The 19,885-nt window shown below is 53.1% G+C and overlaps 1 protein-coding gene across 2 annotated transcripts in view; it reads left to right on the top strand.

Annotated features, from left to right (window-relative positions):
* Nucleotides 1–18,816, top strand: part of ASCC2 (activating signal cointegrator 1 complex subunit 2) — a 39,887-nt gene extending 21,071 nt beyond the window's left edge. For both annotated transcript variants that reach the window (XM_045534428.1, XM_045534427.1), the window contains 12 exons: nucleotides 2,682–2,756; nucleotides 3,392–3,499; nucleotides 3,729–3,797; nucleotides 4,016–4,090; nucleotides 5,396–5,588; nucleotides 7,021–7,235; nucleotides 8,176–8,295; nucleotides 14,082–14,175; nucleotides 14,265–14,395; nucleotides 15,588–15,687; nucleotides 16,911–16,990; nucleotides 18,250–18,816. In XM_045534428.1, the coding sequence (XP_045390384.1) occupies nucleotides 2,682–2,756; nucleotides 3,392–3,499; nucleotides 3,729–3,797; nucleotides 4,016–4,090; nucleotides 5,396–5,588; nucleotides 7,021–7,235; nucleotides 8,176–8,295; nucleotides 14,082–14,175; nucleotides 14,265–14,395; nucleotides 15,588–15,687; nucleotides 16,911–16,990; nucleotides 18,250–18,421 (1,432 nt within the window). In that variant the 3' untranslated portion in view covers nucleotides 18,422–18,816. The remainder of the gene's footprint in view (nucleotides 1–2,681; nucleotides 2,757–3,391; nucleotides 3,500–3,728; nucleotides 3,798–4,015; nucleotides 4,091–5,395; nucleotides 5,589–7,020; nucleotides 7,236–8,175; nucleotides 8,296–14,081; nucleotides 14,176–14,264; nucleotides 14,396–15,587; nucleotides 15,688–16,910; nucleotides 16,991–18,249) is intronic.
* Nucleotides 18,817–19,885: the final 1,069 nt, after the last annotated feature.

Raw genomic sequence — 19,885 nt, 5'->3', positions numbered from 1 at the left:
TGACAATCAGACATTAGGATCGATAAGCCTTCCAGAGAGTATTACAGTGCCGATCAGCATCTTCCCTAGAAGAAAAGATTGGGATGGGACTGTAGGTAGCTGCCCACTTTTTAAAAAAGATATCTTTTCTCATGATAAAAGTGGCACATGCTTGTTGGAAATTTGGGAAATACAGAAAAGTAGGAAATTCAAATCACTGAGAGATCACACTAGTTTTAGAATTTTATACCCTGCTCATTTTCATGTATCATGGGCATTTTCCCATTTTGTTAAAGCATCTCCCCAAATGTGGCACAACCTGCTTTTGCGAGGGTCTTTGGAGATGGAAGGAGCTATAAGTTTTGGAAGAGCTGACTGTCCTGCAAGGAACGACAGAGGCAGGGGTGAGAAGGAAGAAAGGGAAGCATGTTTGACTAAAAGGGACACTGCCTTTGGCCCACAAACAGCCTGGAGCTGGCCCAGCCTATTCCAGCTGTGCTGGGGGCAGGCGGAGAACACACCCTCTGAGCAAATGCAGCCGCCTCCTCTCCCCAGAACTCTCCAAAAGGGGTTCCAGTGGCCCACACAGCTCTGTTGCTGATTGCTCTCCTAACAACCTTCTTCCTCCTTCCTCTCACGTCTACCCAAGGATATCTGAGTGTATCTCTTTCTGTCCTTTATTTTTATGAATGTATAATACATTCACACAGTTCAAAACTCAAAAAGTATAAAATATACAGTGGAAAGTCTCCCTTTTTCAGTTCTGTTCCTCACACACAACCATTGTCATTAGTTCTTTTGTGGAATTTTCCATAGACAGATACATACATTATATATCTGCCCCCTTTTAAAAAATTGAATGCTGGAATATCATGGGTATTATATGTACTATGTGCATTTTATTTTTTCACTTAATGCTGATGCTGTATCAGGGCATAAAGCACCCTCCATCGTTGGTATGGCTGGGTAGAATTCTATCGGATGGGGAACCAGATGCCATAGATGGTCCTTTAGGATTTTTTCAGTTTTTTGCTATTATAGAAAAATACTACAAAGACTAACTTTGCACACACATGATTTTGTACCTTTGCAAGTGTATCTGAGGAATAATTCCTAGAAGTAAAATTACAGGGACAGATGGTATGTGCATTTTTAATTTTCATAGATCTTGCCAAATCGCCCTCCATAGGGGTTGTTCCAATTTACCCTCCCACCAGCAATGTATCCTGGCAACAACTGAACCCGTTTGGGCCAAACTGCCCTCTCTGTCTTCTTCTAGTGCCATGCTGCGGGCCTAGTGGGGCCTGCCTCTTTTGGCCTAGTTACCTTCTGCTGCAGTAGGGTAGATGTTGCCAGAAACCGGCCAATGGATGGACAATTATTTATAGAGCACCTGCTACAAATTGAGCACTGTCCTAGGCACTTAAGCTGCTGTTCTGGCTTTAGGAAGTGTAAGATGTTTGAAGGAAGAATGACACTACACAATAGAGGCAGTGCATTTTCAGTTGTCAGGGCAACGTATTCCAGGTGCAGTGCCTCTAGTTCTGGGAAGGAGGGTGAGCAGGATCAGGAAGTGCCCAGGGAGGAGGTAGGCCTGGAATGCTGCATAGAGGAGGAGGAGGAGGAGGAGGAGGAGGAAGATGAGGAGAGCCATGGCGGAGTTAGCCTGAGAGGAAGCCAGGGGGCTATGGGAATGCTGATCTCTGGGAGGATGGTGAGGGGCTGTGGGCTGGGATGGAGAGTTAGAATTTGAGTTGGGAAGAGGGTACGTGTGAAGTCACAGGGTACGTGTGAAGTCACTGAGGTGAGATGTAAGGTTGGCTACACTGTGCCAGGTACAGATGTACCAGAGAGAAGGATTATGGTTTGCTGTCGTAGGAGGTAGGGAGCTGCTAGCAGTTGTTTTCTTCTTTTTTTTTTTCAATTAGTTTAATTACATTTATTTGAAAATGATATTATTGTATATATCATTTTAAATTTTATAAACATTATAAGCTGGGTGCCTGTAATCCCAGCTACTTGAGAGGCCGAGGTGGGAGGATCACTTGAGGCCAGGAGTTCGAGATCAGCCTGGGCAATGTAGCCAGACCTCATCTCCAAAAAATAAATAAGTTGAATAACAAGTTATAGGAACAGTGCTAACTGGCTTAACTCATAAACCAATGTGAAAAAAGAACATTTAGCCTGTTTCGAACAAATACAAATATTGTGTTGACATTTTCACATTAAAACAATTTTTAAAGATTCCAAATCATGCCAAAACTGTTTTTATTGCCAAAGCTAAAGCTTTTTCTATCATGTAACTAATCTAAGAAAGGTTAACATATACATGTACATTTCAGTGCACATAAAGCTGGCAGCTTTTGAGTAAGAAAAAGGAGTAACCTTGTGTCTGTTTCTCAAACCTCAGAGTCCTGGGTGGCCATCTGGTTACTCTGTTAGAATGAGCCTATCTGGGCAGGCCTTGGTTTCCCATTCGAACGAAGGACACAGCTACAGGTCACTTCCCATGAGGCTGTTACTAGGACTAGCCACAGCGGTCAATGTGGGGTGGCTTTGGGGAGGAGCCAGGGGAGCCCTTGGAGAAAATTGTGTGGAAACAGGAAATAGACCTTCCCGCTCGCTTGGGTTTGCTTTGACTTTCTCACGAAGTGTGGCCTTGCTGAACTAATCCCACGTTTTACCCATGCATGCCCCTGCAGGCTGGCTTCCTTTTACGAAGTGGCAATTCCCGAAATGGAGTCTGCAATTAAGAAGAGGAGGCTTGAAGACAGCAGGTGAGGCGGGGACTAAACTAAGGATGTTGTTTTGGGAAAGAGAGGCCCGAGCCCAGGCTCTGCCTTCCCCAGACTTCAGCATCCCCATCGCTAAGACAAAGGGGTAGGACCAAGGACCATGCAGCTTCAGACTCGCCTGTCTCTACCTGGCTGCCTCCTGGCCTCTGCATTTTTTTTTTTAATTCTTAAGATTTAAAAAAAATAGTGCTCTCTAAGGAATTGTGTGAGGTCCTAAGGAGAAAGATTGTGACAAGTAGAGAGTTACGTGTTACCAAACAGCACAAAGGAGATTTGTCTCAAAGTCCTGCTTGTACCTAGGCATTAAGTCCATTGCCCCTGTGTCCCCAAAATACAGTTAATACGATGGATGGGCCCTGCGTTTAAGGCCTCCCCTCAGCTGTCGTTCCAAGCTCTTTGGTAACCAGACTGCTGGTTCCTGACCCACTGTTTGAACTGAGAAGCGGCCCCAGATTCCGCTGGCCACTCCAGGCCTGTGGCCTTTTGCCAGCTGCTCTCAGCACTGACCCTTGAGGCCTTCTCTGCCCTGGGGAGGCACCTGCAGCTGCTAGGGAGGAGCTCCCTCGGTGCCTTTTTGTCTCCTAAATCTCTTTCCTTTTTCTCTCTGGCCTTCACAGGCTGCTAGGTGACCTATGGCAGAGGCTCTCCCATTCCAAGAAGAAGCTAATGGAGATTTTTCACATAATCCTGAACCAGATCTGCCTCCTCCCCATCCTAGAAAGCAGGTAAGCCTTCCAGAACTGCCTCCCGTTGGAAGAGCCTCCTCCCCAAGCCCAGAGAGTTGCTGTCACTTCATCTTGGCCACCTCCTTTGCTCTGGGGTTGGCTGAACAGATGAGAAAAATGTCTCTTTCTGCTAACGGGCCACAGCCTTGCAGAGGGGCAGGGCGGCATGAGAGGGAGCTGCGATCATGTTACATTACGTGGGCTCATCCTCCCTGGTGTCCTGTTGCAGCTGTGACAATGTTCAGGGCTTCATCGAAGAGTTCCTGCAGATCTTCAGCTCCTTGCTGCAGGAGAAGAGGTGAGTACGGCTGAGCTGGGACCAGCAGTGGGACAGGCTCATGGTCCTCCCACCAGCTCTCACGAGGCCACACGTGACAGAGCCCCTGCCACAGGCTCACCCCTGCTCTAAGGTCCTGGCACTCTAAGGTTGGGCAGCAGACACAGGGAGTGTCCTGCAGTGGAACAGTGTCCCTGTGGTCCCAGCCCTGTCCTTCTCGTGTGTTCTCCACCCCGCAGGTTCCTCCGGGACTATGATGCACTCTTCCCTGTGGCTGAAGACATCAGCTTGCTGCAGCAGGCCTCGTCAGTCTTGTATCCTACCACAGCCCACGTGGCAGGGCCCGGTCTGACTAGGTTACAGACAGGTTTCTGGGACCCAGAGGAGCAGAGAGAGGTTTAGCTCCAGAAAACCTCTGGAGCTAAGGGTCAGCCGGCTGTCTGAAGAGGCCCACCCACACCCTAGCCCCCCTCTTTCTAGAGGAGATGACTGCTCTGATGCTTGGGGCAGGGGAGTTGCAGTCCTGCTTTCTCAAGGTGACACTCTAGGAGTGTCTGGGCCTGTATGACCAAGATGAACTCCGCCCTGCCCTCACAGACCTCACTGCAGGAGGGGCGGTGGGAGGGAGTCAAAGGGCAGGAAACCAGAGGAGGCACCTCACACAACAGAGCTCCGGGTGGGGGTGTCAGACAGAAGTGATGTCCAACCCGGGAACAGTGGGAGGAATAGGAGAAGGCCAAGCCAAGTGCTAATGGCAAGGACAAGAGTGTCCCCTGTGGATGGAGGACGGAGCAAACAGGCTCCTCTGAGGAGCGCACAGATGTCGTGGGTAGAGTGCAGGGTGCGGCCATAGGGGAGGAGTCTCCCAAAAGTGGGTGTTGGGCCATGGCAGGTAAGCTGAGGGCTGGCGACCTGCACAGCCCTGAGGTGACCATCACTCAGAAGTTTGGGCTCTGTCCTGCAAGCACTGGGGAGCAGGGAAGGCTGTGAAACAGGCGGTGACATGGGTAGTTCCATAGTTTGGAAAAGCTTCCTGTGGCACAAGGAGGAGAATGGACTGGCCTGGGCCAACTGTGAGGCCAGGGAGAGGCTGTTGCTGGCATCTAGGCATGGAAGATGCCAGTTTGGACTAGAAGTGGAGTGAGGGAGTCTAAGGCCACTCTCAGATTTCTGTCTTGACAGTGCCCAGGGTGGCAGAGAGGGTGGGGCAGGAAGGAGCAGGCCTGTGGGTCCCCAGCCTCTGCAGAGTGCCCTCAGCTGGTAGGACCGGAGGCCCAATGGCCATGGCCCTGTCAGGCTCTCCTCCTGTAGGTCAGTACAGAAGAGGAGCTGCTGGTTTATCCAAACCCGTGTCCCAGGACATTGTGATGGCATCTCTGGCCCTGTCTCTACTGGGAGCTGCTCTCTGCCGAGTGGCATGTGCTGGGGTGCAGGGCAGTGTGCGGTGGTCTGGCCCATTTCCCCATGCAGCCCAGGTGCCCGTAACACCCACTGGGTGCAGGCCAGAAGGGCCCTGGCAGAAGATGCTGAGGAGAGACTGAGAAATTACAATGCCGCAGAGCCAGGGAGGCAGAAAAGGCCGTGAGACCCGAGAGAGACCCCTTAACATGTCCTCCCAGGGACGAGACGCGGACTGCTTATATCCTCCAGGCAGTTGAGAGTGCGTGGGAAGGAGTGGACAGACAGAAAGCCATGGACACTAAAGACCCGTCAGTGGCTGAGCAGCCCAATGGGAAACATAATGGCGTCGTGGTAGCGGCGGAGCCAGTCAGTCAAACGTCATCACATCCAGAGAACTTGGAGGAAGAGGAGGTATGTGTCTGGGATGGTGGTCTCCCCTGCTTCCTCGGCCCCTCCTGGCCCCATCTGAGAGGTTAGGGCAGCAGGAAATCTCCCTTTTTGTTTTTAGGCTCAGGAGAAAAGATTTCTTTGGGAATTGACAGCCTGGAGCTACTGGCCAGCTCTGTGCTGCCTTTACAGAGTCCCAAGCTGAGGGCATGCTGGACTGGGTGTGAGGAGACAGCAAGTTGCTGAAGCTATTGCAGCCTCAGTTTCCCCTCTGTAAAATGGAGAGGCAAAGCTTTCCCCCCGTGAATCCTTCCTGGACCTCTCCTCTGTGTAGATGAAAGTGGAGCTCCTTTGACTGCAGCTGGGAGCAGTGCCAGAACCTCCTCTTGGCCTCCCTGGAAGCCCCTCCACGGGCCTGCAGGGCTCCACTGAGCAAATTTGGAAACCTTGGATCTGATGCCTTCTTTCCAGAACTGGCCAAGTCTGCAGCTGCATTCATTGGCCACTGAGCCCAGGACGCTTTCCTGCATGTTGGGAGGCAGTGTGATCTGGGGATTGAGACCACAGGGACTCAGGTCGGGCAGCTCACGGGTGTAGCCTGGTCCTGCCAGCTGCCAGCTGTATGGCCTTAGGCACATCACTCACCCTGAGCCTTGGTTCCTCCTCTGTAAGGCGGGGATAAGTGCAGCACCCGCCTGCGTGAGCTTGTCGGGATTCCCAGGGCAGTTGCATGGAACACTCTGAGCCTGGCTGGCTCTTCCTCCTCCATTAACAAATGCTGATCTGAGTCACAGAGGATTTTATTGCTGTGATTTGTAAGTTTCCTTAAATTAAAAGGCTAACCAAATTAAGCCACATTGAGCAATATATAAAATGAATCTCCCTCACTGGAAAGAATATAATTGAAAGGGAACATCTCCACACAGCCCGGGTCTCAGGGATGCTGTTCCACTCCAGCATCAGTCAGTTGCTGGAGTTGGGAAAGTTCTTTTATTTTCTTTTTTTAAACAAACAAACTTTACAAGGAAGGAAAAGTTCTTGATTCGTAGAAAGCACAGCCATTTATGGAGTGCCCAGCCTGGGCCAGGTGCTGTGCTCGCTGCTTTATGTACAGCTTTTCTTTGAATCATTTGAAACAACCCCATGAGGTGAGTGGTAGCGTGCCCATTTTGTAAGGATGAAACAGATTCAGAGAGGGGAAGCACCCTGCCCAAAGTCACACAGCCAGAAGCAGCTCAGCTGGTAAGTTACAACCCCCCACCCCACTTTTTAACAGAGGAGGAAATGGAGTCTCAGAGTGACCTGAGTCACTTGGCTAAGATCTCACATTCAGGAGAGGCAAGGCCAGGACTCAAACCAGGTCCCCTGACATCGAGTCCAGTGCTGTTTAGGGGCCTGTTGCCCTATCATTTGCCAGACTTAGCTGTCCCCTCCTTTACTCTGGCTCTCGTGACAGTGCATGGGAGCAGCGGCTGCCCTGGGCCCCGCCGTGTGCGGCGTGGAGCTGGACTCGCTCATCTCGCAAGTGAAAGACCTGCTGCCAGACCTTGGTGAGGGCTTCATCCTGGCCTGCCTGGAGCACTACCATTACGACCCGGAGCAGGTGATCAACAACATCCTGGAGGAGCGGCTGGCCCCGCCCCTCAGCCAGCTGGACCGCAGCCTAGACAGGTGGGAGAGACAGCAGGAGGAGGCTCCCAGTGCCCAGGCTGCCTCGGGGTGGGGGGCCTTCCTCTGCCTCCCACTCTTCCTTCCCTCGTGGCCCAGGACTCAGCTTGCTCTCTTTCCCACAGTGGTGTTTCCCAGCCATTTAAACTAACGTCCTCTTTGGCCAAACATATTAATAAAAACCTTAGGTCCTCCAGCAGGGTCTCACCTGCCCCATGCAGGGCAGGGAGTGGGCACAGCTGGACATCCCTGCCACACTTTGTGGGAAGACCGATTAGAGACGCGATTAGAGACTCGGGATATGACAAAGGGTTGCTGAGCCCTTCAGAGCTCCTGAGTTCCTGACCTGCCCCTGCATTACCACCTTCCCAGTGGATTTCTGAGAGAGGACGACCAGAGCTTCTCACTTCACACCTGCCCTTTCTGAGTTTGGCCTGCTGCTGCCCTGAAGGCCCCAAGGGACAGTAGGAACTGGTGCATAGCTAGTGTTTTGTCCATGAACAGATGATGTTTACCAAATGAATGAGTGAAGTTAACTCTGTGCCTTTAGACAAGCTCCTCAGCCTCTTTGTGCCCCATTTTACAGATGAGGGCACTGAGGCACAATGGAGTTGAGTGATCTCTGACTGCCTGTCTCATAGGGCTTTTGTGAGCATTAAATGAGGGGTAGAGCTTTTAAGAAATGGAGAGAAAACCTGTATGAACAGCACTCAGAGAATGAAGGGGAGCTTCGTTTCAGGTGTGACTGCATACCCAGGCAGGGACTGGTGAGGGAAGAGCCTTGTCTCCCCTTTAAAAGTTTTTTGGGTTGTGTCCTAGGTACGCTGTTGACAAGGAGTGAAACATCTGATGGATACAGCATGGCAGGGGGAAGTGGGGTTCAGGTGGGCATCGGATGGCAGAGCCCCCTTAAGTTGATCTCAGTGTCCCCCCTTCCACCCAGACAGGTGAAACCAGACCCAACGCCCCTGCTGACATCTCGTCACAACATCTTCCAGAACGATGAGTTTGACGTGTTCAGCAGGGACTCAGTGGACCTGAGCCGGGTGCACAAGGGCAGGAGGTGAGTGCAGCGGGCCGCAGGGTTCCAGGTACCCCAACGCTGGAAGTGCGGAGCGAAAGTGAGAGTAAGCAAGGGCTCCCTGTTTACAGAACTGGCCACGGAGTTTCAGCCCTGGACCTGTGCGCTCCCGGCAGGTGGAAGCACGTTCTTTAACGATGATGTTTCAGACCCCAACTCTGTGCAGGGAGGTTGGTAAATCCTCCGTGTTGATAGCAAAGTGCCAGAAGGGCCAAAACTGTCCCCTTCTTCCCTTCGTCTCACATCTTTCCATGTGTTGACCATCAGATCTCTGGGTGGTAGAGCTCAACAGTGCTTCCCAGAAGCCACTCTTTGACCTGCTTTTTTCCAGGCTGGGACAAAATGAGAAAATTAAGGACTTTTTTGCACTGAGTGAGCTTTCAGAAGGTGACCGTATTCCATTTTAAGGCCTTTCTATTTATTTTTAGTTTATGTTCTTTCTACTATTTTGGCATTGAAAAGTCCATTTGTGATTTATTTATTCATTCAACAAATATTTGTCCAGTTTTACGGCATTCTAGGGCCTGGATTAATTAGGTTCTGGGGATGTAGCAGGGAGTGAAACAGACACGGCCCCTGCCCACGAGGAGTTTGCATTAATCAGCTCATCACACAAGCAATGTCAAATTGCAGACATAACGAGCACTATGAGGTGGAGGCGCACAGACTTCCGAGCCTTTGGTAGGGGCTTCACCACAGGCAGGAGGGCTCCTCTGAGAAAATGATGTGGGACCAAGAGCTGAAGGGTGAGGAGGGGTCATTTCTGCAAAGAGGGGAAGGAAAAGCCTTCCAAGCAGAGTAAACAAGAGGGGCAGTGGCCCCATAGTGAGCATGGCAAGGGTCCCATGAGCTGGCACATTTTAAGTTTTGAAAAGATCACCCAGTTTTGGGATATTGACCCATCGGAGGACCAAGAGTCAGAGGTGATGGTAGAGAGTATGACATCCAAGTAGAGAACTGCAAAATAAGATGTTGGCAACACCACACTAGTCCCCCAAAGTTCTGCAATGGTGTTGGTTTGTGGAATCCAGAAGTCAGGGGACCTTTGGACAAGTACAGCTTGCCCTTTCCCCTGTCATATAGATGGGGGTGGTGAGGTTCAGAGAGGGAGGAGACCAGCCTCGTTCTTGTGGTAGGAGTCCTGGTGGCAGAAGTGCCAGCTGCTGCTTCAGTTAGGGCCCCATGCTATACCTCCTCCCTAGGGCTATCCAGAGCTGCAAGCTTGTCTGGCCAAGGGCTTCGGGAGTGGGCGCAGGGTGGCTATGAGGCCATCTGGCTGGCTGGACAGGAAGCCCTTGCAAACTGCTTAGTCATACGCATTGCGACATCCCCAGATCCCAGACTAGAGATGTTATCCTGCAACATTGCGACATCCCCAGATCCCAGGCCATAGATGTTATCCTGTATTGGTGGCCGCTATTCCAAGCCAGTGTGACTCCCTGCAGCTTCAGCTGTGGGAAAGGGGCAGACAAGGGGTAGAAGGCTGGCCCCTGCTGCAACCCGGGAGCCTGATTGGCAGGTCCCCCACATAGCTTAGGCATCTCTGGACATGGCCTTTCCCCTTGACTTTGATCTATGTGTTTGCCCAGGGCCTATGGTATTGTAAGGTTCCGTCTCACCCTATCTGGGTCATAGGTCACCCACGAGCTTTGCCAAAGGGCTAGTCTCAGCTGTCAGGGTCAGCAGAGGAGTTGGCACTGAGGTGAGCAGTTTTCTGAAGGGCTGTGTCCTTGCTCCTGGGCCCTTCAGGCTGCCAGGCAGAGGGACTCACTGTGCTAAGTAGCTCAGGGGCTGGGGATTGCAAAGAGGCAAAGCCTCCATTCATGTGTTCATTATTTATTTATTCATTCAGCAAATATTTATTAAGCAATTTACTAGAGCCAGATCCTGTGCTAGACACCAGGGAAACAAGGTGAGCCAGCCTTGCCCTCAAATGGCCCAGAGACCGTGGGAAAGAGACCATTAAACAAGTAATGACAGAGTGGGAAGGTACAGGGGTGCCGGGACACCTGTCCTAATGTAGGTGGGGTGGAGAGGCTCAGAGCCCTGCCCTTGGGGAGCATATGAGAAATTAAGTAGCACAAGGCAGATTCTACTTGAGTTAAAGTGTGTGTGTTGTTGAATCAGATAGGGTCCACTCAGTGACTTAAGTAGTGAGAAAATCCATTTCCTTGCATGACAAGGAGATACAGGGTAGGGTAGTCTAGGCTTAATTAACCTGTGGTCATCCAGGAGGTATCCTTTCTGTCTCTTGGGCCCTCGCCCGATGGTCACAGCTGAAACAATGGCCTCCAGAAACAACAGTGCAGGCGAAAGTCCAGATTAGGTCTTCCCATACCTCTCCTAGCGAGTAGGAAACCTTTCCCAGATTCCTTTTATATCTCGTCAGGAGAAGCACATCACAGGGCCGAGGCCTGGAGCCGCAATGCGGGGTGGAGAGGCGGAAACACCTGAGCCAGATGAGGCTCTGTGGAGCGTGTGGGTGAGGGGGAGCACGGCTGTCAGGCAGGCACCAAGCGCGTGTGCTACAGGTGCATCGTAGCCAGTGAGGGAGGCAGGATGTATAAGGTGGGGTCCCCTAACGCCTTTGGACTGTTCTGTGGTGCCCCGGAAGATAACAAGTATTCTCCCTCAAAAAAGGTTCTATCCCCCAAAATGTCTGTGCATTCTGTCTGCTTTTTGGGGAGTCACAGAGCACATTAGCACATTAAAGGCTCTCACAAGTCGTGCAGTAAAAGAAACAGGATTCATTCTGTTGGGCCTAGCAGGTGCTGGGTCCACTTCTGCACATCATATCATATTTCTTTCTCACATCAGCCCTGGGAAACAGGTGCAGGGAGAAGGAACTGAGACTTGGTGAGGATAAAGGACTTGGCTGTGGTCACACAACCCAGGAAGTGGCAGAGTAGGCCTGAGTCAGGAGACCTGCATTTGGCCCTAGCTCTACTGTCAGAAGCTGTGTGACCTTGGAAAGGTTGCTCTACCTCTCTGGATCCCCTAATCTTGGAAAAGGAATGACTTATTGCCTCTGCAGGCCCTTTAGAGGTTCAAAGGCAGGAGTCACACCCCTGAGGACCAGTTTGAGTTGGGCCCTGAAGGACAGGCGTGAGGAGATGAGGAAGGGCAAGGTTGTCAGGTTTCAGGGGACCCTGCGTATTCCCTGGGCTTGCTGCCATCTTGTAGGAGGCTGAGGAAGCTATCTGCTCTGAAGACAGCCTCTGAAGCCACTGTTGCCTGTGTCTCCAGACTTGACTGAAGTTCTGGCCCTCTGACAGATCTTCTCCTGGCTGGAGAAGATTTTTCCTTTCCTTCCTGGCTCCAAATGAGGTTGTAGGGCCAGACCCGAAACTCCCTGGACAGACTGCCCAGGTGCGGCTCACTGTCCCTACCTGTGTCCTCTCCCAGGGCATACAGCTGGGGCAGGCAGAGTTTGCCAGGCTTCTCTGTCTGGCCCTGCCAGTAAGCCACTTAACCAGAGGCCACATAGCACGTCCAACAGGATGCACCAGGAGCCAAAGATACGGAAGAAAGTCTGGGGACACCTCTCATTCGTCCTCTGTCCCCTGGCCCAGCACAGATCCTGGCACCTCGTAGCCCCTTGGGAAATGTGTGTCGAATGCATGGCTGTGCTCCTGCCATGGCACCAACCACCTGGACTAGCTTGGTTCCCTTTCACTTCTTCTCCACCTCTTTCCCGACTTGATGAAGAAAGGCAGGTAGAGGGCCAAGGCCGCAGTCACAGACCACCTTCCCTGGTGGATGTGGAAGAATCCTGTGGACTGAGATTTCTCCCCGGTCCAAATCAAATGCACCATCCTTTCTGCCACACCCTGGGGCTCCCGGTCTGATCAGATACCCCCAGCATGGAGACTCCGTTGCCCCTTCCTCCAGGCCCCTGGCTGGACCCCCCCAAGCCAGAGTGCATTTCTCCTTTGTCTCCCGGGCAGCCGTGCCTCCATTCGGCACATTTCGTGGTGGCTGTCGTTTGCTTGCCCGTCACCCCTACTGCCCTTGTGAGTTCATGGGGGCAGATTCCTATTTTACTTGTTTCTGAATCTCTCCCCAGCTCAGCCTTCCACCCTGCATGGCACATAGTGGATCCTTAATGGGACGGTTGAAGAAAGGCAGATCCAAGCCTGACAGGCTGGAGGCCACAGCCCCGACCTGCTCCAGTCTCCCAGGCAGGCAGACTCAGATGCCTGCCCCTCCCTGCCCCAAAAGCCACTTAATAGGAGATTTTTATGGGAGCTGTGTCCGGCTTTGTGTCTCTTTTTTTTTTTTTTGCCATACCCTTGATACATTCCAGAGACCCGATTTCACAGCTAAGCTGGATTTTCTTGCCTGGCGTCTCCTATTGATTTTCCCCTGAGGGGCTAGAAGCTACATTCCACAGGCTTATATATGTGTCTGACAAGCCAGGTTGTTTTTTATTTTTACAGGTTTACAAAGCCATAAGTCAAGAGGCCTGAGTCCCTGCCATGGCTGTGCTACCACTCACGGTGACCCCAAGCATGTCCCTTCCCCCTGACTCCAATGTACCCAAGTTTCCTCCCCTGTGACGTGACAGGAGTTGGACTTTCAGACTTTTTGTTCCAGTGAAATCTTACATGGAAGCTTGAACCGTGGAACAGATAGAAGGCTGCTATGGTGAAGCAGGGGTGAGAGGAGGAGGCCAGGGCCCCTCCACGCCTCACAATCCAGAGGTCCCTTGGCCTCCCTTGAACTCAGTAGGAAACCCATGTGTAGTCTTGTTCTTTCTTAAATTTTTGTTTGTTTTAGAAGATTCAAACCCCAGGTCCCTGCTAGGAGTAACCATTGTCATTTGGTGTGGGGGGCTTATGAGCCCTGTCTCAGTGCATTTACGTACATGGATATGGGTCCATAGAAACAGAGTCGGTCTTGTTTGCTTTTGGGATCATACTATATGCATTTTTCTTTAGCTTGCTGTTTTACTTGGGAAGAAGTCTTAGAATTCTTTCCCTGTCAGCACAAATAGATCAATGTCGTTCTTGAGAACTACCGCACAGTGATTTGTAATACAGGTGTGGCATGGTTCATTTGACCATTTCACTCATGACGGACATTAGTTGCTTTCCATTTTCCACTGTTACAAACAATGCTCAAAAGAAAATCCCTGACCAGGCCTCTTTGTGCACACAGCCAGCGTTTCTCTAGGGTAAATGCCTTGAAAGGGGATTTTCTGGTCAAAAAGTGTGTACGTTTTGCATTTTAACAGCAGCTCTCGGCCAGGTGTGGTGGCTCACACCTGTAATCCTAGCACTCTGGGAGCCCAAGGTGGAAAGATTGCTTGAACCCAGGAGTTCAAGACCAGCCCGAGCAAGAGCAAGACCCTGTCTTTACTAAAAATAGAAAAATTAGCTGGGCATGTAGTCCCAGCTACTTGGGAGGCTGAGGCAGGAGGATCTCTTGAGCCTAGGAGTTTGAGGTTGCAGTGAGCTATGATGACACCACTGCACTCTACCTGGGGCGACAAAGGGAGACTCTGTGTCAAAAAAACAAACAAAAAACCTGGCAGCTCTTGGGATGTCCTCTGAAGTGGCTGGACCTGTCCCCGTGGGCACCAGCAGCGATGAGAGTCCTACCCTCCCACGCCCTCACCAATGCTTGATTTCACTTGTCTCAGTTTGTGCCAGTCTGGGAGGTGCAGAAGCGAGAGCCCGTGGCCTCTCCAGACCCTGTGCACTCTGCAGCTGTCCAAGCCTGATGGTTTTCCTTCCTCTCTCCCTGCCATTCCCCCTTGGCACCAGGAAGGAAGAAAACACGCGGAGTCTGCTGAATGACAAGCGGGAGGTGGCGGCGCAGCGGCAGCGCTACGAGCAGTACAGCATGGTGGTGGAGGAGGTAGAGGCCACCCAAGGCTGGGCCTTTGCTGGGCAGGGGAGACTGGGCCAGCCTCTGAGCCCTTCTGACCCGTGGTTCTGCCGTTGCAGGTGCCGCTGCAGCCAGGTGAGAGCCTGCCCTACCACGGTGACGACTACGAGGATGAGTATGACGACACCTACGATGGTAACCAGGTGGGCGCCAACGATGCAGACTCCGATGATGAGCTCATCAGCCGCAGGTGAGGCCGTAGGACGGGGAACATTCCAGGGCAGAGCAGCTGTCAGGCCCACGGGTCTCCCGCAGCTTCTTGTTTATACAGATGAGGAAGCCACAGCCCTGATCACATGAGCAAGTCAGTGACAGAATCAGGGCCCAAATCCAGGCTCCCTGACTCCCACTCCAGTGTTCCTCCACCCCAGCCCACCCTGAGTGGGCATTTGCTCGCATGCAGTAGTTTTACATTTTTCTTCTTCTTTTTTTTGGTGGGGGAGGGAATGGGGGGGGGTAGACAGAGTCTCGCTCTGTTGCCTGGGCTAGAGTGCTGTGGCATCAGCCTAGCTCACAGCAACCTCAAACTCCTGAGCTCAAGCGATCCTCCTGCCTCAGCCTCCCGAGTAGCTCGCACTACAGGTACATACCACCATGCCCGGCTAATTTTTCGTTTCTATTTTTAGTTGCCTGGCTAATTTTTTTTTCTGTTTTTAGTAGAGACAGGGCTCGCTCTTGCTCAAGCTGGTCTTGAACTCCTGACCTCAAGCAGTCCTCCCACCTCGGCCTCCCAGAGTGCTAGGATTATAGACCTGAGCCACCGCACCCAGCCTATATTTTTCTTCTTAACTGCAGAAAACTTTTCCTGGTGGGATCTTATGGAGAGTCCCCAGCACAGATCAAAGCAAAGCTGCTGGGCACTGTGGCTCACACCAGTAACTCAGGAGGCTGAGGCAGGAGGATCTGTTGAGGCCAAGAGTTCAAGACCAGCCTGGGCACATGGCAAAACCCCCTCTCTACAAAAAATAAAGTTAGCAGGGCACACTATACTCCGGTAGTCCTGGCTACTTGGGAGGCTCAAGCAGGAGGATTGCTTGAGCCCAGGAGCCTACAGTGAGCTATGACTGCACCACTGCACACCAGCCTGGGCAATGGAGCAAAAGACCCCATTCTAAAAAACAAACCAAAAAGCAGAGCTGCCCTGACTAATGGAGGACTGGCGACCTCCAGGGCCCCAGCTCAGCCTCTCCTTTGGCCCCACGTGAAACCCTGGTACCCTCAAAGAAACAAAGCTGGCCTGAGAAGCACATTGGTGTTTCCCAGCCTCCCAGGCCTGTCCCCATCCCAGCAGCCCCCTCGCACCCTGCCGAGTTCCTCCTCCTTGAAGTTCTCTCTCCAGCCAGAGCCTAATCTTTGATCTCACTTTGTCTCCAAACCCTCAGACCCTTCACCATCCCTCAGGTGCTGAGAACCAAAGTGCCCGGAGAAGGGCAGGAGGAGGACGACGATGAGGAGGAGGAGGCTGAAGATGAGGCCCCCAAGGTACTTCCTTGGCAGGGGCAGATGAAGGGGAGGGTGCAGTTCTGAAGGGTGAATGAGGAGCACTTCGCCCCCCCACCCCTCTGCGCATCACTGCCGGGGACAGAAGGGGTCCCTTCAAGCCCACGATGTCTGCTTGGAGAGCTGCTGGCTTAGAACTTGCCTCTGCTGCCCAGGGCACAGATTAGAGGCTGGGCCTTTGAGCTGCCAGGTTCATTAGGCCCAGAAGCCTCGGGACTGGGGAAGAGCAGCTGTCGACTACGGCACCCAGGATGGCAATTCTTAAATTCAGAGAGCAGTTGGCACCCAAGGGCCCTGGGAGGTCATCTGGACGAGTGGGTTTGAAAATTCTATTTTTTAGCAGCTGAACTTCTCCAAATGAAATCTTAACTAAAACTGCAACATATAAAACAGTTGAAAGCGGTACTACTCTGGTGAATGGGGCAGTAGCCTGGACCCCTTGAGCCTCTCAGGCCCTCCCACCAGGGTGACAAATTCACAGGTTTCCAGGCTCAGGTCACCATGAGTAGCAGGGCCTGGTGGAGACTGCCCTGAGGGGTGGGAGGCACGCACCCTGCCCGAAGGGCTCCCCAGTGCAAGCACGGGCCTGAAGTTGCCACGGATTTCCCTTCCTAGGCAAAGGGTCAGCCCAGATTTTTATGTAATATCTACCAGTTTGCACATGTTACTAATTCCACTTGTTTTGTTTGGGTTTGGTTTTTTTTTTTTTTACAAAACTGCTAACCACCAAAGCCTGCCTGTGGTCCCTAGGTTGCAGTTTTCTCCTGCACCGGTCCAGGCTTCTCGCACTCTGGGCACGGAAGGCTGTCCTCGAGAGCGGGCGCTCCCACAGCGTGGGGCTGGTGGCACCAGAGTGAGGCCGAGGCCTCCAGCTTCCAGGATAAGTTGGCCTCCAGGGCTCTCTTGGTTTTCAGCCCCTGCATGGCCTCTTGCAGTGGCCTTCCTGCCCCTCCCCCCACTCCCATGTCACTGTCACACTCCAGCCACAGTCCATCTACCCTAGCAGCCCCAGGCCCTCCTGCTGCCTCCCCCACGGGGAAGAGGTGAGTAGGGGGCTCCTCGTGGAAACCTCAGACCACAGCGAGCTCACTCCATTCTGGCGTCACTCTGCAGGCAGCGTCCCCCTGCTGGAGGCATGAATGAGATTCACCTGGGCAGGGCCTCATTGCAGCAATTCCAGGTTTTGTCTCCTCTCCCCTCTACAGCCTGACCATTTCGTGCAGGACCCTGCAGTGCTGAGGGAGAAGGCAGAAGCCAGGCGCATGGCCTTTCTCGCCAGGAAAGGGTGAGCATTCAAGGGCTGTTTCTGGTAGGAGGGAACCCACGTGGGGAAGGTCCCGCCAACCCCCTTGAGGAAGCCCATACATAAACCCTAAGTGCTTCATGTGTATCAATTTAGTGATCATGAAAACCTCATTTTGCAAATGAAAAAATGCAAGCCCAGAGATGTTAAGTAACCTGCCAAAGGTCACACAGCCAGCAGATGGTGGAGAGAAGATTGAGCCCAGATGGCTCAGCTCTGGGTCCACACTCATAACCATTACTTAATGACCATGGCAAGGGGTTCATCACCCAGTGTGGGAGCCCAGCATGTCCAGGGCTAGCTGGTGTCAGAGTGTAAAATGCGAGAGGTCCCAGACAGATAGGCGCACATCATCCATGGCTGAGAGAGACATGGTAGGGACAGGGGCACTTGAGCTGGGTGGAAAAGGCGCAGAGGAGTTTGTGATGGGAGGACAGAAAGGCAGGAAAGTGCAGGTGTGGTCGGGGAAAGGGGTCTTCAGAGGGGAGCTGGGAGTGGGTAGCCAGAGACTCCTCTAATCCAGCCCCTCATCTTCCCAGTGAGGAAACAGTCCAGAGGGGCCCAGGATCTGCCTCCAGTTAAGGCCAAGCCAAGGGTAGAAGGCCATTCCCCCTTCCTGGCCCTGGGTTCATTCAGGGTGCACTACCTACTGATGCTCAAGACCTCACTACAAGGGAAGGTATTTAGAGTTCATTCTGAAGGCAATAGGGAGCCACAGAAGCTTGTTGAGCAGGCAGCAGAGCAACTCTGACTTCCCATCCTCCCAACTCCCAAGCACAGAGCTTTGGGCAATCCCAGCAATTGAGATGGTCTAAAAAGGTCCTAGGTCATGTCTGTGAGTGCACTTGGTCTTTGGAGACCGCCGAGCCAGGCCCTGGGGTGTAGAACAGGAGTAGTGTGTCATCTGTAGCATGTGGCCCTGGATGGAGAAGGGAGGCATCCACCCAAGCTCTGTCCCCCCGGTGTGGGCTGCAGTCAGCCCACTCGCTGCTCCTGCCCCACAAAACAGCGCTGGGCCCCTCGGGAACCAAGGTTCAGAGAAGAGAAAGCAGCAGGCTCTGGGCTGGCCAGAGCCCCACCTCGCCTGGCTCCGTTTCTCCTCCCCTCTGAAGTTGGGACATAGGCGACCTGGCCCAAGTTGTGTGTCCTCTCCCAGTGACCACCGAGGCAGGCTGTGGGTTCTTCCCATCAGAGCCTCTTCCAGTGACAGAATCTCCTGGGATGGGTTGTTGCTCCCTCAGGTACCGGCACGACAGCTCGACAGCAGTGGCGGGCGGCCCCCGGGGCCACGGGCAGAGCCGTGAAACAGCGCAGGAACGCAGGAAGAAGGAAGCCAGCAAGGCGACGAGGGCCAACCACAACCGGAGAACCATGGCCGACCGCAAGAGAAGCAAAGGCATGATCCTGTCCTGAGGCCGCTGCACCAGGGCCAGCAGGGAGGAGCTGCTGTCCCACAGCCTGGGGCCTCCTCACCAGTTGGCCCCTGCCAGGGCCCCAAGTTCAACTCAACCCCTCAACAGCCTCAGCTTTGCAGCCCCTGAGAAGGCCGCCTTGTCGTCCACCAGCCAGCCACGAGCGCCTTCCTGGAGAACACACAGTGCCTTATCCCACAGCGGAGCAATCCATGGGGCCAGCGAGCAGGCACCTTCCCCCAGCTGTGCTGGCCGGGAGGGGATGGGGACAGAGCCCAAGGCAAGCCCCCAAACCTCGTGCAGCAAGACACCACTTCACTTTCTCCCTGGACGGCAGGAAACCTGTATATTCAAACACAAAACAAGGCCTGCGAATAAAGTTTTTGACCCTTTCAAGCAGTGATCCATGATGTGCCCGTCACCTACTCCCCCTGTGTCTCATTCTTCAGGGACAGCTGCCAGCTGGAGGACAAGAGGGCAGAATGGTCACTGTGCCGTTTTCATCGACCTTTCCTGCTTGGCTCTCAGTGTAACCCCTCCCAGTGTGGCTCTGCCTGGCTGTGGGACCCTGAGAACATCGCCCCCTTCCCTGAGCCTCCAGTCCCTGCCCGTGGAATGAAGGGCTGGAGGGTGTGAGGCCCATGGTCCTTTCCGTGCTCTCAGCCAGTTCTGACAACTCCACCTAGGAGGTAGGTACTGTTTTCAGCCCCATAGTACAGATGGGTAAAGTGAGGCACTGAGGGCTGAAGGCGCCTGCCCAGGCCACAGCTAGGAAGTAGCAGAGCAGGGTTAGACATTCAGTCTGATCTCTGGCCTTTATAGGGTCCTAGGCCCCTGGGGGTTGGTGCCCTCTCCTCACAGCTGGCCCGAGGATGTTCGGCCAATTTGAGCCAGTACTAGAACACAGCACTTCAGGATTGCACATACACTCTGTTAAATCCCCCCAAATCATGAGTGGACAGAAATCTTAAGAAACAAGTGAGGATATCACTGGCAAGCCCTGTTGAAGAGAGTGGGACTTGGGCCTGGTTCCTCAAAGCCCCCTGCCAGGCATGGCCAACCAGCTGCTATCATGGCAGCAGCTGCCAGGCCCCCAGTTCCTGGGCCTCGCAGTTGGTGGCGGATCAGTGGTGGTGCGCTGGCAGGGCTGGCCCTAGCCCAGCCTGGCCCTGAGTCCATCAGCGGAGCCAGGGCCCGTGGCTGGCTGGACCTTGACAAATCACCGTGGATGCTGGTGCAGTTTATTCGCACGTGCTTAGGATGCAAGTCTGAAGCAGAGGCAGACAGGCACTTGACGGGTCAGCCCGCACAAGTGAAAATCAATGGCAATCCTTCTGTCTCGCCGGCTCTTTCAGTGCATTTGAGATGCAGCGCAGATACGGGGGTGGCGTCCTCCCCTCTCGCTGCCAGATTAGCTGAGCTCGGCCCGGGGTTAGCCGTCCTGACAGGCAGCAGGAAGACTCTG

The sequence above is a fragment of the Lemur catta genome, chromosome 21 (assembly GCF_020740605.2).
Source record: "Lemur catta isolate mLemCat1 chromosome 21, mLemCat1.pri, whole genome shotgun sequence".
NCBI classification, from domain to species: domain Eukaryota; kingdom Metazoa; phylum Chordata; class Mammalia; order Primates; family Lemuridae; genus Lemur; species Lemur catta.
This window is presented reverse-complemented; position numbering and strand designations above follow the sequence as displayed.